The sequence below is a fragment of the Ranitomeya variabilis genome, chromosome 8 (assembly GCF_051348905.1).
Source record: "Ranitomeya variabilis isolate aRanVar5 chromosome 8, aRanVar5.hap1, whole genome shotgun sequence".
Classification (NCBI taxonomy): Eukaryota; Metazoa; Chordata; class Amphibia; order Anura; family Dendrobatidae; genus Ranitomeya; species Ranitomeya variabilis.
This window is the reverse complement of record NC_135239.1, coordinates 4,288,617-4,308,210: the sequence shown is the minus strand read 5'-3', so window position 1 is coordinate 4,308,210 and position 19,594 is coordinate 4,288,617. Positions and strand designations below refer to the sequence as shown.

The window sequence follows — 19,594 nt, the reverse complement described above, 5'->3', positions numbered from 1 at the left end:
ACATACAGGTCACCTCTGATCCCACCACCCTGCCTGGACATACAGGTCACCTCTGATCCCACCACCCTGCCTGGACATACCGGGCACCTCTGATTCCACCACCCTGCCTGGACATACAGGGCACCTCTGATTCCACCACCCTGTCTGGACATACAGGGCACTTCTGATCCCACCACCCTGCCTGGACATACAGGGCACTTCTGATACCACCACCCTGCCTGGACATACAGGTCACCTCTGATCCCACCACCCTGCCTGGACATACAGGGCACTTCTGATACCACCACCCTGCCTGGACATACAGGGCACCTCTGATTCCACCACCCTGCCTGGACATACAGGGCACTTCTGATACCACCACCCTGCCTGGACATACAGGGCACTTCTGATACCACCACCCTGCCTGGACATACAGGTCACCTCTGATTCCACCACCCTGCCTGGACATACAGGGCACTTCTGATACCACCACCCTGCCTGGACATACAGGTCACCTCTGATCCCACCACCCTGCCTGGACATACAGGGCACCTCTGATTCCACCACCCTGCCTGGACATACAGGGCACTTCTGATACCACCACCCTGCCTGGACATACAGGGCACCTCTGATTCCACCACCCTGCCTGGACATACAGGGCACTTCTGATCCCACCACCCTGCCTGGACATACAGGGCCCTTCTGATACCACCACCCTGCCTGGACATACAGGTCACCTCTGATTCCACCACCCTGCCTGGACATACAGGGCACGTCTGATTCCACCACCCTGCCTGGACATACAGGGCACTTCTGATCCCACCACCCTGCCTGGACATACAGGGCACTTCTGATACCACCACCCTGCCTGGACATACAGGTCACCTCTGATTCCACCACCCTGCCTGGACATACAGGTCACCACTGATCCCTCCACCCTGCCTGGACATACCGGGCACCTCTGATACCACCACCCTGCCTGGACATACCGGGCACCTCTGATACTACCACCTTGCCTGGGCATACAGGGCACCTCTGATCCCACCACCCTGCCTGGACATACAGGGCACCTCTGATCCCACCACCCTGCCTGGACATACAGGTCACCTCTGATTCCACCACCCTGCCTGGACATACAGGGCACTTCTGATCCCACCACCCTGCCTGGACATACAGGTCACCTCTGATTCCACCACCCTGCCTGGACATACAGGTCACCACTGATCCCTCCACCCTGCCTGGACATACCGGGCACCTCTGATACCACCACCCTGCCTGGACATACCGGGCACCTCTGATACCATCACCCTGCCTGGACATACCGGCATCTCCGATACCACCACCCTGCCTGGACATACAGGGCACCTCTGATCCCACCACCCTGCCTGGACATACCGGCATCTCCGATACCATTACCCTGCCTGGACATACTGGCATCTCTGATACCACCACCCTGCCTGGACTTACTTTGCAATTTGCCAGGTTATTCTGGCATAAAATGAACACTTTTTAGGATTTTGCATATTTCTGTGCCCTTGTCTAGTGTAAACTCCCACAGTGGGCACAATGGTAGATATGTGGCTACCGTTCTCCCTGCTTTGCTTGCTGTTCTCTGTGCACATGAGCCTGTCCTTGAACTCTCAGGTGAACACTTGTGAGGCCAATGGCAGCATCTATTATGTTGGGGAGTGGTACTTTCTGGACTCAGATCACTGCACCCAGTGTGAGTGCACCCCGGAGGGCCCAGTCTGTGCCAGGACAGAGTGCACTGCTCTGCCACCCGCCTGCATGCACGTCAGCCATTACCCCACAGACTGCTGCCCACGCTGTGAGAAGATCGGCTGTGAGTACAGAGGAGAAGTGTATGAACTTGGGGAGCACTTCCAGGTAACTTTGAGCACGTTTTACCCCTCCGAGCAATGCCCTTTCTGCCCATTATTTGGTCTGTTTACTGCTTCCCTGATTGTAACATGCAGGAGAATATGCCGAGAACAACACCAGATAAAACTTTCTACAGATACCCCAACATACATACACACACACCGAGAGGAACCCACCTCTCTGTCACACACATGCCAAAGGGCACCCACCTCCACGTTATATACAAGCCGAAGGGCACCCACCTCTACCTCATACACAAGCTGAAGGGCACCCACCTCTACGTCATACACAAGCCGAATTGCACCCACCTCCACATCATACATAAGCCGAAGGGCACCCACCTCCATGTCATACACAAGCCGAAGGGCACCCACCTCTACGTCATACTCAACCTGAAGGGCACCCACCTCCATGTCATACACAAGCTGATGGGCACCCACCTCCATGTCATGCACAAGCCGAAGGGCACCCACCTCCATGTCATACACAAGCTGAAGGGCACCCACCTCCACGTTATATACAAGCCGAAGGGCACCCACCTCTACGTCATACTCAACCTGAAGGGCACCCACCTCTACGTCATACTCAACCCGAAGGGCACCCACCTCTACGTCATACACAAGCCGAAGGGCACCCACCTCTACGTCATACACAAGCCGAAGGGCACCCACCTCTACGTCATACACAAGCCGAAGGGCACCCACCTCTACGTCATACACAAGCTGATGGGCACCCACCTCCACGTTATATACAAGCCGAAGGGCACCCACCTCTACGTCATACTCAACCTGAAGGGCACCCACCTCTACGTCATACACAAGCCGAAGGGCACCCACCTCTACGTCATACACAAGCCGAAGGGCACCCACCTCTACGTCATACACAAGCCGAAGGGCACCCACCTCTACGTCATACACAAGCTGATGGGCACCCACCTCCACGTTATATACAAGCCGAAGGGCACCCACCTCCATGTCATACACAAGCTGAAGGGCACCCACCTCCACGTTATATACAAGCCGAAGGGCACCCACCTCTACGTCATACTCAACCTGAAGGGCACCCACCTCTACGTCATACTCAACCCGAAGGGCACCCACCTCTACGTCATACACAAGCCGAAGGGCACCCACCTCTACGTCATACACAAGCCGAAGGGCACCCACCTCTACGTCATACACAAGCCGAAGGGCACCCACCTCTACGTCATACACAAGCTGATGGGCACCCACCTCCACGTTATATACAAGCCGAAGGGCACCCACCTCTACGTCATACTCAACCTGAAGGGCACCCACCTCTACGTCATACACAAGCCGAAGGGCACCCACCTCTACGTCATACACAAGCCGAAGGGCACCCACCTCTACGTCATACACAAGCCGAAGGGCACCCACCTCTACGTCATACACAAGCTGATGGGCACCCACCTCCACGTTATATACAAGCCGAAGGGCACCCACCTCTACATCATACTCAACCTGAAGGGCACCCACCTCAGGCTCTACGTCATACACAAGCCGAAGGGCACCCACCTCCACATCAGGTTGGCATACTGCAGTCGTGTAGTGTTTGTCAGGTTGGCATACGGCTGTCGTGTAGTGTTTGTCAGGTCATACATCAGTTGTGTAAGTCAGAAATGAATTTAGTAGTGCATGGAGGTATGGTACAGTCTGAAGCATTCTCAGGCCAGGTTTATTGGGGCAGGTGTCACATTATTAAATGGTGTTGTTGCGTATTCCCCTTCTGTGACACACTCTGCACCTCTTTTGCGACTTACCTTTTTTTACGCTTTGAGGGACCTCGCCGGGGAAATGTTGGCTTGGGACGAATCGAGCACTTTCAGTGCCGGAAGAATTGGGGCCTGATCCTTCCTGACTGTGAAATATCAGGGCCTTAAACACTACCTCCTGGAACTGAAGGTACAACGTTGAGAGCTGATGTTGGTAGCCTGGGGAGGGGGAGGTAATATTTCTGACCTCTTCCCAGGCTATTAATATCAACCCTCAGTTGTCTGTTTAGCCTTTGCTGGTTAGAATTTATAGAGGGATCCTACATCATTTTTTTTTTTTTTTCTAGGGTCCCCCGTAAATTCACCCGAAAGACTAAACAGACAGCTGTGAGCTGTTATTAATAGCCTGGGAACCTTATAGGGTATTTTTCTTGTCCTAGATTATTAACATCAGACCACAGTCATCGGCTTTCCCTCTACTGGTTATGAAAATAATGTGGGAGCCCATGCCAGGTTCACATTTAATTATTTATTTTTACACAAGAGGGACACGGCGTGCGCTGAATACAAACTCTCATCATTGCCTCTCGGTCGCTCTGATCCTAGGGAGACCAGGAGACAATGATGAGAGCTGCCTTCAGTTTGCTGCACCTAAGATAAGCACGAACTGTACTGCTTCTTCCCAGGCACCGGTATGTCACTCGGATGTCACACATGTATAACACACGGACACGGATAACAGTGGTACTGTTTTTTTCCTATGCAGGAATCACCAGGTCGTGTGAACGGGGCCTATGATTGTGCTGTAATCTCTGTATGCCCTGCAGCCCTGGTATCTACCACTGTATGGTCACTATATGGTGGCAACATCAGTGCTGGGCTTTGTGTACAGATTTTAACTAGTAACTGCCCTGTCATCTGCTGAGGTTCTCCTACATCCACTATTAGGGGGCGCCACCATATTTGTAGTAAGGGTTCCCTCGTAAGTTTTGCCCCCTCCCCCCGAACCAAACTCCTAGCTACGCCTCTGCCCCCACACGTCTACATGTGGGCTGTCAGCAGTGATTGATGAGGGGCTTCTGCTGTGGTCTCTTGGATTTTACTGCTGGACATATTCTGACCCAAGAGGGCTCAGCTCTGTAGCGCCCGTTTTGGTGTGCATCGGTACGTACTCTGCAGCCCCCTCTCGTGGATGGGTGTTGTGAATTCTGCTCTTGGGCTCCCTCCGGTGGTTGTAAGTGGTAGCGCTGCTGTCTCTGAATTGCAGCATTTATCAGGTGTGTTCACTTTTGGCAATTTTGACTGGGCTATTTAGTCTTGCTTCACCCTTTAGTCAGTGCCAGTTGTCCATTGTTCCTGGAGGATTCACATCTCTGCCTGGTCTCTCCTGCTTTGCAGTTCTTTTCAACAAAGATAAGTTCTGGCCTTGATTTTTTGCTGTCCACATGCTGTGGCCTTATTGTTCAGTTCTTTTCCATGTTTTTTGTCTTGTCCAGCTTGGTCTGTATAAGGATTTGTTTAGCCAAGCTGGTATCTCTGGAGATGCAGATATACCCTCCATATCTTTAGTTAGCTGTGGAGTTTTTGTATTTTCTGTGGTGGATATTTTCTAGTGTTTTAATACTGACCGCATAGTACTCTGTCCAATCCTTTCTGTTTAGCTAGAAGTGGCCTCCTTTGCTAAATTCTGATTTCAGTCTGTGTATGTTTTTTCCCTCTCATCTCACAGTCAATATTTGTGGGGGGCTGCCTATCCTTTGGGAATTTTCTCTGAGGCAAGATAGTTTTCCCTTTTCTATCTTTAGGGGTAAATAGTCCTCCGGCTGTGTCGAGATGTCCAGGGAGTGCTAGGTACATTCCACGGCTACTTCTAGTTGCGGTGTTAAGTTCAGGGTCTGCGGTCAGTACAGGTACCACCTTCTCCAGAGTACGTCTCATGCTGCTCTTAGGCCACCAGATCATAACAGATAGGGCCCCACTTTTGCAGCTTTCTGTAAATTATTTTTGTCTGGAATGTGAAAACTTTGAACTTCTGTTTGGATCGGAGGCGCTGGGGGTTTTCTGTGCCCCCCAGAGAGTCTACACAAATGTGCAGGACGGGAGCATGCTTCAGAGGCACAAGGACAGCGACTTCCATCATCCCTTAGTGATAAAGATGTTAGCTTAGAAGAAAAATGTCACACAAAGGTCTGAGAGAGGAGGAACGAGAGGAAGCAAAGATGATCCCCAACATCTGGCTGTTACATTGTGCTTCATGGTGGAACTTCGAGCTTTGGGGCCAAAATCTGCATTAGGGTTCCACAGTGGTTAAATGGCAGAGCTACAGAATGGGAGAAAAAAAGACAGAGGACCATTGAGATCCACCAGCGAATGTAGGTGGACGAGGATGAAGACGCATGGTCTGAATGCTTGTGCATGGTTATGACGTCATCAGTGCATTCTGTTATGGGATCTGTGATGTCACCAGTGTTCTCTGCAGGGCCAGCGATCTGTAAGCTGAACATTATGCTGAGATGTCTTGGGGCCCTGTGTTGACAGTCGCCAGGGCCCAAGTTGTTAATTCTTATATTCTTGTTGTCGCCCCCATGGGACCATCTGCTGCAATATCCGAAATGTTTTTTGTCATTCGTTGGTTGAACTGGGGCGCCTGTCCTTGTGGAGCGCCTGTCCTTGTGGGGCCCCTGTCCTTGTGGGGCCCCTGTCCTTGTGGGGCCCCTGTCCTTGAGGGGTGCCTCTCCTTATGAGGCGTGTCAAATTTTAGGTCACGCCTCTGACCACACCCATTTCACAACTAGTCACACCCATATCCACACCCCAACCACACCCATTTAGCACTGCTAATCACACTGTTTCATAAACAATAATTATAAACAGAAAAAAATATGGCCACACAGTGCTCCATACTGTATAATGGCCACACAGTGCTCCATACTGTATAATGGCCACACATGATGCTCCACACCGTATAATGGCCACACAGTGCTCCATACTGTATAATGGCCACACAGTGCTCCATACTGTATAATGGCCACACAGTGCTCCATACTGTATAATGGCCACACATGATGCTCCACACTGTATAATGGCCACACAGTGCTCCATACTGTATAATGGCCACACAGTGCTCCATACTAGGGTTGAGCGACTTTTGCTTTTTTAGGATCGAGTCGGGTTTCGTGAAACCCGACTGTCTCGAAAGTCGGATCGTGTGAAATCGGCCGATTATTGTGAAAAGTCAGGGGGCCAACCGAAACACGAAACCCAATGCAATTTTTTTTTCCTCTCTCTCTCTCTCTCTCTCTCTCTCTCTCTCTCTCTCTCCCCTCCGTCCCTGCAAAATTTGTGTTTCACTGTGGGAATCGCTATATCCCAAATGTTAAGATGGCGGTTTTTCCCCTTTGTGACGCCGCACAAAGCGAGCCGGAACCCATGTCATCACGCTGCACGCACTCCTTCATTGGCTGAAAAAATGGCGGGGAAAGCGTCATACGAAACGCGACTTTGGCGCGAAGATCGCCGACCGTGTGGCCGATCCCACGCTGGGGTCGGGTCGGGTTTCACGAAACCCGACTTTGCCAAAAGTTGACGACTTTTGAAAATGACCGATCCGTTTCGCTCAACCCTACTCCATACTGTATAATGGACCCACAGTTCTCCATACTGTATAATGGCCACACATGATGCTTCATACTGTATAGTGGCCACACATGATGCTCAATACTGTATAATGGCCACACATGATGCTCCATACTGTATAATGACCACACATGATGCTCCATACTGTATAATGGCCCCACATGATGCTTCACACTGTATAATGGCCCCGCATGATGCTCCATACTGTATAATGGCCGCACAGTGCTCCATACTGTATAATGGCCACACATGATGCTCAATACTGACTATGACTAACAGGCTGCACTGGATTGCTCTAACTGCTATCACTACTCCTGGTTATAATGCCTTGTACTGTAAGCACAGCAGGGCCAGCTGCAACACACACACACAGACACATGGGCTCTCACACACAGACACACGCTCACAAACACACACACACACAGACACACGCTCACACACACAAACACACGCAAACACACACGCTCACACAGACACACGCTCACACACACAGGCAACACACACACAGACACGCTCACATACGCACACACAGGCTCACACACACACACACTCACACACGCTCACACACATGCAGACGCACGCTCACACACACACACAAACACGCTCACACATGCTCACACACACGCACACACAGACACATGCACAGATGCTCACACACACTCGCTCACACAGACACACACGCTCACACAGGCACACACACACAGACACACACTCATACGCACACACAGGCTCACACACAGACACACGCTCACACACACACAAACACACACACGCTCACACACACACACACATGCTCACACAAACACGCTCACAGAGACACACGCTCACACACACGCTCACACACGCACTCACATGCACAGACGCTCACACACATGCTCACACAGACACGCACACACAGACACACGCTCACACACACGCTCACACAGACACACATGGGCAGACGCTCACACACACGCTCACACAGACACGCACACACACACAGACACACACATGCACACACACACACACACGTACCTCAGAATGTCCTCTCTCCCTCTCTGAACCACCGCCTGGAAGAAGATACAGAGGGGCGTGGCCTAACACAAGGGGGCGTGTCGGCTGCTTCTGGTAGAGTCCCGTGCGGGACTGCGGGGCAAAGCCTCACAATCAGGGCAGTCCCGCAGTATGAGGGACGGTTGGTAGCTATGCAGTCACCCCCAATATGAATTAGGAGGTTGTGCGCGGCTACTTTCCTCAGTATTTTGCTCCTGTGTGGCCCCCCGGCCTTTATAATGGGGTCTCCTGCATCCTGACCTGGCCGTGGGGAGGCAGGCTGTTTTCTGGTTTGTTTTTTTGCAATATCCGAACTGAACACAAATGGCTCCTAGATGAGTCAACAGGCTGCAGGAAAGCCTACAGACGGGGCGTGATGGGGGCCGAGGGTGGATGATGATGGGTGAAGGGGGCCGATAAGGGATGATGATGGATGATGGGGGGAGGTGGATGATGGGAGCTTTCCAGAAAAGCCTGTCTGTATTGGTTGCCTGATAATACAATGATTACAGCACAGTCAGCCGCCCCTGCTCCTGAGAGCTTACACTGAGGTGGGGACACACAGTGCAGGGGCTTATTTACAGTGGTGGTCCGGCCATCGTGGGGGATAGAGGCTGCCGGAGGTGGTCGCCGGCCCGTATGTGTGCTGCTGTTGGGCGCGGTGGAGATTGATGGCTATCTGCTGATCTGCAGCACCGTACACTCTGGGCTCATAGGGCCCCCGGGGCCAAGCATAGGAGGTAGCAGACTTTGCAGCCCTATGTAAATGAAGCTTTGTCATCAGATTTTGCTAGTTCCTCACAGACCTGTGCTTTCCTATAGCCCTATGTCAGTGAAGAGAAATCAGACTCTGCTCTGATACAATGTAACAAACCCTCCACAGCTGCAGAGCGGCTCTGCCTTCAGTCACAGCAAGCAAAGAAACAAAAAGACACCCAGAGAATGCCGGAAAATCTGCTGTCCTGTGACAATGCTTAATTTACATAGGACTGCAGTGGCCACTAATGTTCCCCACATGGTGTGCCACCATCGCTGATCCTCAGGGGCGGAGACTCCAGGCTGCGGACCAGCAGATCCTCCAGTGAATCCTCTGCGTCCTCCCATCACTAGAGCAGTGCGGCCGCTCAGCGCTGCAAAACGGGGGATCGGCCGAGTGGACAGAAGGAATTATGGGATCATGACATTATAGCTTCCCCGCGCCCACCATCATGTAACTGGAGCCAATCACTCGGCCAATGTCTGCCTTGGCAACATTAACCCTCGGCTGCCTGCAGCGGCCACTGCCAGGGGATATACTAACTGCAGCACATACAGTACTGTTATTATGGGAACACTGTGGATATCACTGTTATTATGGGAACACTGTGGATATCACTGTTATTATGGGGGCACTGTGGATATCACTGTTATTATGGGGGCACTGTGGATATCACTGTTATTATGGGGCACTGTGGATATCGCTGTTATTATGGGGGCACTGTGGATATCACTGTTATTATGGGGCACTGTGGATATCACTGTTATTATGGGGGCAATGTGGATATCACTGGTATTATGGGGGCACTGTGGATATCTCTGTTATTATGGGGGCACTGTGGATATCACTGGTATTATGGGAGCACTGTGGATATCTCTGTTATTATGGGGGCACTGTGGATATCACTGTTATTATGGGGCACTGTGGATATCGCTGTTATTATGGGGGCACTGTGGATATCACTGTTATTATGGGGCACTGTGGATATCACTGTTATTATGGGGGCAATGTGGATATCACTGGTATTATGGGGGCACTGTGGATATCTCTGTTATTATGGGGCACTGTAGATATCTCTGTTATTATGGGGCACTGTGGATATCACTGTTATTATGGGGACACTGTGGATATCACTGTTATTATGGGGCACTGTGGATATCACTGTTATTATGGGGGCAATGTGGATATCACTGGTATTATGGGGGCACTGTGGATATCTCTGTTATTATGGGGCACTGTAGATATCTCTGTTATTATGGGGCACTGTGGATATCTCTGTTATTATGGGACACTGTGGATATCACTGTTATTATGGGGGCACTGTGGATATCACTGTTATTATGGGAACACTGTGGATATCACTGTTATTATGGGGGGGCACTGCGCATGTCACTGTAATTATGGGGGCACTGTGGATATCACTGTTATTATGGGGGCACTGTGGATATCGCTGTTATTATGGGGGCACTGTGGATATCACTGTTATTATGGGGCACTGTGGATATCACTGTTATTATGGGAACACTGTGGATATCGCTGTTATTATGGGGACACTGTGGATATTACTGTTATTATGGGGGCACTGTGGATATCACTGTTATTATGGGGGCACTGTGGATATCACTGTTATTATGGGGGCACTGTGGATATCACTGTTATTATGGGGGCACTGTGGATATCACTGTTATTATGGGGGCACTGTGGATATCACTGTTATTATGGGGGCACTGTGGATATCACTGTTATTATGGGGGCACTGTGGATATCACTGTTATTATGGGGGCACTGTGGATATCACTGTTATTATGGGGACACTGTGGATATCGCTGTTATTATGGGGGCACTGTGGATATCACTGTTATTATGGGGGCACTGTGGATATCACTGTTATTATGGGGCACTGTGGATATCACTGTTATTATGGGGCACTGTGGATATCTCTGTTATTATGGGGGCACTGTGGATATCACTGTTATTATGGGGGCACTGTGGATATCTCTGTTATTATGGGGCACTGTGGATATCGCTGTTATTATGGGGGCACTGTGGATATCACTGTTATTATGGGGGCACTGTGGATATCACTGTTATTATGGGGGCACTGTGGATATCACTGTTATTATGGGAACACTGTGGATATCTCTGTTATTATGGGGGCACTGTGGATATCTCTGATATTATGGGGCACTGTGGATATCGCTGTTATTATGGGGGCACTGTGGATATCACTGTTATTATGGGGGCACTGTGGATATCACTGTTATTATGGGGGCACTGTGGATATCACTGTTATTATGGGAACACTGTGGATATCGCTGGTATTATGGGGGCACTGTGGATATCTCTGTTATTATGGGGCACTGTGGATATCGCTGTTATTATGGGGGCACTGTGGATATCACTGTTATTATGGGGGCACTGTGGATATCACTGTTATTATGGGGGCACTGTGGATATCACTGTTATTATGGGAACACTGTGGATATCTCTGTTATTATGGGGGCACTGTGGATATCACTGTTATTATGGGGGCACTGTGGATATCACTGTTATTATGGGGCACTGTGGATATCAGTGTTATTATGGGGGTACTGTGGATATCACTGTTATTATGGGGCACTGTGGATATCACTGTTATTATGGGGCACTGTGGATATCACTGTTATTATGGGGCATTGTGGATATCACTGTTATTATGGGGGCACTGTGGATATCACTGTTATTATGGGGGCACTGTGGATATCACTGTTATTATGGGGCACTGTGGATATCACTGTTATTATGGGGACACTGTGGATATCACTATTATGGGGGCACTGTGGATATCACTGTTATTATGGGGGCACTGTGGATATCACTGTTATTATGGGGGACACTGTGGATATCACTGTTATAATGGGGGCACTGTGGATATCACTGTTATTATGGGGGCACTGTGGATATCACTGTTATTATGGGGGCACTGTGGATATCACTGTTATTATGGGGGCACTGTGGATATCACTGTTATTATGGGGCACTGTGGATATCACTGTTATTATGGGGCACTGTGGATATCGCTGTTATTATGGGGGCACTGTGGATATCACTGTTATTATGGGGGCACTGTAGATATCACTGTTATTATGGGGCACTGTGGATATCACTGTTATGGGGACACTGTGGATATCTCTGTTATTATGGGGGCACTGTGGATATCACTGTTATTATGGGGACACTGTGGATATCACTGTTATTATAGGGCACTGTGGATATCACTGTTATTATGGGAGCACTGTGGATATCACTGTTATTATGGGGGCACTGTGGATATCACTGTTATTATGGAGGCACTGTGGATATCTCTGTTATTATGGGGGCACTGTGGATATCACTGTTATTATGGGAGCACTGTGGATATCGCTGTTATTATGGGGGCACTGTGGATATCACTGTTATTATGGGGCACTGTGGATATCACTGTTATTATGGGGGCACTGTGGATATCAGTGTTATTATGGGGGCACTGTGGATATCACTGTTATTATGGAGGCACTGTGGATATCACTGTTATTATGGGGGCACTGTGGATATCACTGTTATTATGGGGGCACTGTGGATATCACTGTTATTATGGGGGCACTGTGGATATCACTGTTATTATGGGGGCACTGTGGATATCACTGTTATTATGGGGGCACTGTGGGTATCACTGTTACTATGGGGCACTGTGGATATCACTGTTATTATGGGGGCACTGTGGATATCACTGTTATTATGGGAACACTGTGGATATCTCTGTTATTATGGGGGCACTGTGGATATCACTGTTATTATGGGGGCACTGTGGATATCACTGTTATTATGGGGGCACTGTGGATATCAGTGTTATTATGGGGGCACTGTGGATATCACTGTTATTATGGAGGCACTGTGGATATCACTGTTATTATGGGGGCACTGTGGATATCACTGTTATTATGGGGGCACTGTGGATATCACTGTTATTATGGGGGCACTGTGGGTATCACTGTTACTATGGGGCACTGTGGATATCACTGTTATTATGGGGGCACTGTGGATATCACTGTTATTATGGGGCACTGTGGATATCACTGTTATTATGGGGCACTGTGGATATCACTGTTATTATGGGGGCACTGTGGATATCACTGTTATTATGGGGCACTGTGGATATCTCTGTTATTATGGGGGCACTGTGGATATCACTGTTATTATGGGGGCACTGTAGATATCACTGTTATTATGGGGGCACTGTGGATATCACTGTTATTATGGGGGCACTGTGGATATCACTGTTATTATGGGGGCACTGTGGATATCACTGTTATTATGGGGGCACTGTAGATATCACTGTTATTATGGGGGCACTGTGGATATTACTGTTATTATGGGGGCACTGTGGATATCACTGTTATTATGGGGCACTGTGGATATCACTGTTATTATGGGAACACTGTGGATATCTCTGTTATTATGGGGGCACTGTGGATATCAGTGTTATTATGGGGGCACTGTGGATATCACTGTTATTATGGGGGCACTGTGGATATCACTGTTATTATGGGGGCACTGTGGATATCACTGTTATTATGGGGGCACTGTGGATATCACTGTTATTATGGGGGCACTGTGGATATCACTGTTATTATGGGGCACTGTGGATATCAGTGTTATTATGGGGGCACTGTGGATATCACTGTTATTATGGGGGCACTGTGGATATCACTGTTATTATGGGGCACTGTGGATATCGCTGTTATTATGGGGGCACTGTGGATATCACTGTTATTATGGGGGCACTGTGGATATCTCTGTTATTATGGGGGCACTGTGGATATCACTGTTATTATGGGGGCACTGTAGATATCACTGTTATTATGGGGGCACTGTGGATATCACTGTTATTATGGGGCACTGTGGATATCGCTGTTATTATGGGGGCACTGTGGATATCACTGTTATTATGGGGGCACTGTGGATATCTCTGTTATTATGGGGGCACTGTGGATATCACTGTTATTATGGGGGCACTGTGGATATCACTGTTATTATGGGGGCACTGTGGATATCACTGTTATTATGGGGGCACTGTGGATATCACTGTTATTATTGGAACACTGTGGATATCTCTGTTATTATGGGGGCACTGTGGATATCACTGTTATTATGGGGCACTGTGGATATCACTGTTATTATGGGGGCACTGTGGATATTACTGTTATTATGGGAACACTGTGGATATCTCTGTTATTATGGGGGCACTGTGGATATCACTGTTATTATGGGGGCACTGTGGATATCACTGTTATTATGGGGGCACTGTGGATATCACTGTTATTATGGGGCACTGTGGATATCAGTGTTATTATGGGGGCACTGTGGATATCACTGTTATTATGGGGCACTGTGGATATCTCTGTTATTATGGGGGCACTGTGGATATCACTGTTATTATGGGGGCACTGTAGATATCACTGTTATTATGGGGGCACTGTGGATATCACTGTTATTATGGGGGCACTGTGGATATCACTGTTATTATGGGGCACTGTGGATATCGCTGTTATTATGGGGGCACTGTGGATATCACTGTTATTATGGGGGCACTGTGGATATCTCTGTTATTATGGGGGCACTGTGGATATCACTGTTATTATGGGGGCACTGTAGATATCACTGTTATTATGGGGGCACTGTGGATATCACTGTTATTATGGGGGCACTGTAGATATCACTGTTATTATGGGGGCACTGTGCATATCACTGTTATTATGGGGCACTGTGGATATCGCTGTTATTATGGGGGCACTGTGGATATCACTGTTATTATGGGGGCACTGTAGATATCACTGTTATTATGGGGGCACTGTGGATATCACTGTTATTATTGGGGCACTGTAGATATCACTGTTATTATGGGGGCACTGTGGATATCACTGTTATTATGGGGCACTGTGGATATCGCTGTTATTATGGGGGCACTGTGGATATCACTGTTATTATGGGGGCACTGTGGATATCACTGTTATTATGGGGCACTGTGGATATCGCTGTTATGATGGCACTGTGGATATCACTGTTATTATGGGGGCACTGTGGATATCACTGTTATGGGGGCACTGTGGATATCACTGTTATTATGGGGGCACTGTGGATATCACTGTTATGGGAGCACTGTGGATATCACTGTTATTATGGGGCACTGTGGATATCACTGTTATTATGGGGGGACACTGTGGATATCACTGTTATTGGGCACTGTGGATATCACTGTTATTATGGGGCACTGTGGATATCACTGTTATTATGGGGGCACTGTGGATATCACTGTTATTATGGGGCACTGTGGATATCACTGTTATTATGGAGGCACTGTGGATATCACTGTTATGGGGACACTGTGGATATCACTTATTATGGGGCACTGTGGATATCACTGTTATTATGGGGGCACTGTGGATATCACTGTTATTATGGGGCACTGTGGATATCACTGTTATTATGGGGGCACTGGATATCAATGTTATTATGGGGGCACTGTGGATATCACTGTTATTATGGGGCACTGTGGATATCACTGTTATTATGGGGGCACTGTGGATATCACTGTTATTATGGGACACTGTGGATATCACTGTTATTATGGGGCCACTGTGGATATCACTGTTATGGGGACACAGTGGATATCACTTATTATGGGGCACTGTGGATATCACTGTTATTATGGGGGCACTGTGGATATCAATGTTATTATGGGGGCAGCCCCCAGAAAGCGTGTGCTTGCTCCCCTCTGGCTGGCATATGCCCTCTCCCTTAGTTCCTTAGTTAGTCATCTTTCTCTGTTCAGACTGTGTCACTCTCCAAGTGTCCTCAGCTCTTAAACCTTCCGTGTCCCTCCCCACTGTAACTGGGTGGGCTAGCAATCTCCACCCCTCAGCTTCCCTGCAATCTGTATCCAATATCTAATAAATGGGATAACTGCTCTCAGGGTGATTGGATCAGTATCAGTACACGGGCGGTACCAGCGCATGAGGTTTGTTCTGCCGGTCGCACAGGGGCCAAACCCGGACCCATTCGGTCGCTGTGGGAGGCTGATCTCCATATCTCAGGTCCAGAACTCCCACGGACCCGGGGGTTGCACTGTCAGATGCACAATTTCTTGGGGCGAAGGGGATATTTTTTATGAGCCTGTACCTCGGACGATGCGACCATAATTCATGTTGGAGACGGTTCGACTGGAAGGCCACAATAGATGTGTATCCTGTGGCCACTTGACATGCGTGCTTTAAAGGGAACCTGTTACCTGAATTTGAATATTGCCTTGCGCTGGCGTGTACTCCGGAGGACAGAGAATGAACTTCAATCCAATATTGCGGCCAGCATGCAGCCAGCGGGTAAGGAAAGGGTGAATCAAACATCCGAAAACCCCGCTCATATGACCAAAAACTGGTCCCGCCAAATTCAGGTGACAGGTTCCCTTTAATTGAGCCCCCCAGGCACCTCTATGTCCCCTGCTGGCGTGGCTTCCTCACTCAGGCTTTGAAATGCCATCTGCCTGCTACACTGTGCTCAGTCCATTACCATACTAAAGGAACTTTATTTAGGTAAGGGAAAAGGTGGGGGCCAGGAGTGCTCATCCCTGCAGACCTGTGACCAGGGGAACTCTGATAGGAGACAAAATGGAGTCACGCCAATCTCTGTTAGTATGCCCCATATCCAAGATGGCAGCTGCTCCCTCATCACACCTCCCTGCTTTAGAGGGCGCTAGGGGGCATCACATTCCTGTGTTCCCCATGCGCCCTTCCGCACCTTCTCCTTGCCGGGACAACCCATCAGCGTTACCATGGTCTCTGCCGCTTCTGTGGTGAATGGTGAAGTGATACTGCTGGAGAGCCAGGTTCCAGCGTAGCAACCTCCAATTCGTCCCAGAGACCGAGTGTAACCAGCTGAGGGGGTTGTGGTCTGTTTCCACTGTGAAGTGGCGTCCATACAAGTATGGCTGCAGACGCTGCAGGGCCCATACAATTGCCAGACATTCCTTCTCCGTCGTGGAATAGGCCACTTCCCTCAGCAGGAGCTTCCGGCTCAGGTACAAAACGGGGTGTTCATGTCCCGTAGTGTCGACCTGGCTGAGCACAGCACCGAGGCCAAAGTCACTGGCGTCGGTCTGTACTACGAACGGCCGCGTGAAGTCGGCTGCCTGTAGTACGGGAGAGCTAGACAAGGCGGTTTTGAGCGCCTGGAAAGCTGTCTCGCAGGCGACTGTCTAGTCGACTGCGACGGGCAGCTTCTTCTTTGTGAGGTCCGTCAGGGGCTTGGCCAGGGTGCTATAGTGTGGAACAAACCTCCTATAGTACCCGGCAGTCCCCAAGAAGGACATCACCTGCTTCTTGGTCCTGGGGGAGGGCCAGGAGGTGATGGCATCCACCTTCCCGGGCTATGGCTTCAGAGCTCCCCCACCTACCCGGTGTCCCAGGTAGTGGACCTCACTCAAACCCAGCTGGCACTTTTCTGGCTTAATGGTTAACCCTGCTCTCTGGATCTGCCCTAACACCTGCGCCAGGTGCTGTAGGTGATCTGCCCAGGTGGGACTGAATATGGCAATGTCATCCAGGGACACGGCCATCGAAGCTGGTGGCAGCATCCCGTGTGCGGGCCTTTGGGTGTCGTTGTAGCGACTGCGGCGTTGATAATTATTGTTCCTGCCTGAGTGGGAGTATTTATATCGCCTCGCTGCAAGATCTGTATCCAATATCTAATAAATGGGATAACTTCTCTCAGGATGATCAGATCAGTACACGGGCAGTACCAGCCCATGTGGTTTGTTCTGCCGGTCGTACAGGGATCAAACCTGGACTCATTCGGTCGCTGTGGGAGGCTGATCTCCATATCTTAGGTCCAGAACTCCCACGGACCCGGGAGTTGCACTGTCAGATGCGCAATTTCTTTAGGGCGAAGGGGATATTTTTTATTAGCCGGTACCTCGGACGATGCGTCCATAATTCACGATTCCATGTTGGAGACGGTTCGACTGGAAGGCCACTATAGACGTGTATCCTGTGGCCACTTGACATGCGTGCTTTAATTGAGCCCCCCAGGCACCTCTATGTCCCCTGCTGACGTGGCTTCCTCACTCAGGCTTTGAAATGCCATCTGCCTGCTACACTGTGCTCAGCCCATTACCATACTAAAGGAACTTTATTTAGGTAAGGGAAAAGGTGGGGGCCAGGAGCGCTCATCCCTGCAGACCTGTGACCAGGGGAACTCTGATAGGAGACAAAATGGAGTCACGCCAATCTCTGTTAGTATGCCCCGTATCCAAGATGGCAGCTGCTCCCTCATCACAAAGCCCGTCCCACGGACAGACCCTCCGGTATGAGACGCCCATCCCTCGGACAGACCCTCCGGTATGAGACGCCTGTCTGTTATGATCCGGTGGTAGGATCTCAAAACTGACCTGATACATATAACCAGAATGTTAGGACAAGTTCTGGGGATGTGGAAGCTATACTGACCACAATCCTAATCCTAACCACACACACTAAAGGCAGCCGTGGAGCGTTACCTAAAAACCTAGACGCCTCTTCACAGCCTGAGAAACTGACTGCCCCTAGAGAGAAAGCAAAGACCTCACTTGCCTCAGAGAAATAACCCCAAAGTTTTAGACAGCCCCCCACAAATAATAACGGTGAGTTAAGGGGAAAATACAAACGTAGAAATGAAACAGGTTTAGCAAATGAGGCCCGCTAACACTAGATAGACAGAAAATAGATAGGAATCTGTGCGGTCAGTACAAAAACTATCAAAAATAAACCACGCAGAGAATACAAGAACCCCCACACCGACTCACGATGTGAGGGGCGCACTCTGCACCCCAGAACTAACAGCAAGCGAAAAATCACATAAAAGCAAGCTGGACTGAACTCATCATATACTGAGAAACGTTTTCAAGGAAATAATGAGCAAAATGAACAAGCAAACTTAGCTTCTCCAGCAGGAGACTGGTCACAAGGAATATTCAGGAGAGCTCAGAATCAGGACTGAATACACCGACAGCAGGCAACAAATGAAGGTCCAGGTGAGTTAAATAGGCCCAGCATAGCAGGAAATGAAGCAGCTGAGCCCAGCCAAGACCAGCCATATCGCTAAAGGCCACCAGAGGGAGCCCAAGAACAAACTCACACAGTACCACTCATGACCACAGGAGGGAGCCCGAGAACGGAATTCACAACAGTACCCCCCCCCCTTGAGGAGGGGTCACCGAACCCTCACCAGAGCTCCCAGGCCGATCAGGACGAGCCGAATGAAAGGCACGAACCAAATCGGCCGCATGGACATCGGAGGCGACAGCCCAGGAATTATCCTCCTGACCATAGCCCTTCCATTTAACTAAGTACTGCAGCTTCCGTCTCGAAATACGAGAATCCAAGATCTTCTCCACCACATACTCCAACTCCCCATCGACCAAGACAGGAGCAGGAGGATCAACAGAAGGGATCACAGGCACCACATACCTCCGCAACAATGACCTATGGAACACATTATGAATGGCAAACGATGTTGGGAGGTCCAAA

General features: G+C 49.5%; 1 protein-coding gene across 1 annotated transcript in view; it reads left to right on the top strand.

Annotated features, from left to right (window-relative positions):
* Positions 1–646: 646 nt before the first annotated feature.
* Positions 647–19,594, top strand: part of LOC143788567 (von Willebrand factor C domain-containing protein 2-like) — a 42,422-nt gene continuing 23,474 nt past the window's right edge. The window contains exon 1 of the mRNA XM_077278334.1: positions 647–1,866. Coding sequence (XP_077134449.1) covers positions 1,546–1,866 — 321 coding nt within the window. The 5' untranslated portion in view covers positions 647–1,545. The remainder of the gene's footprint in view (positions 1,867–19,594) is intronic.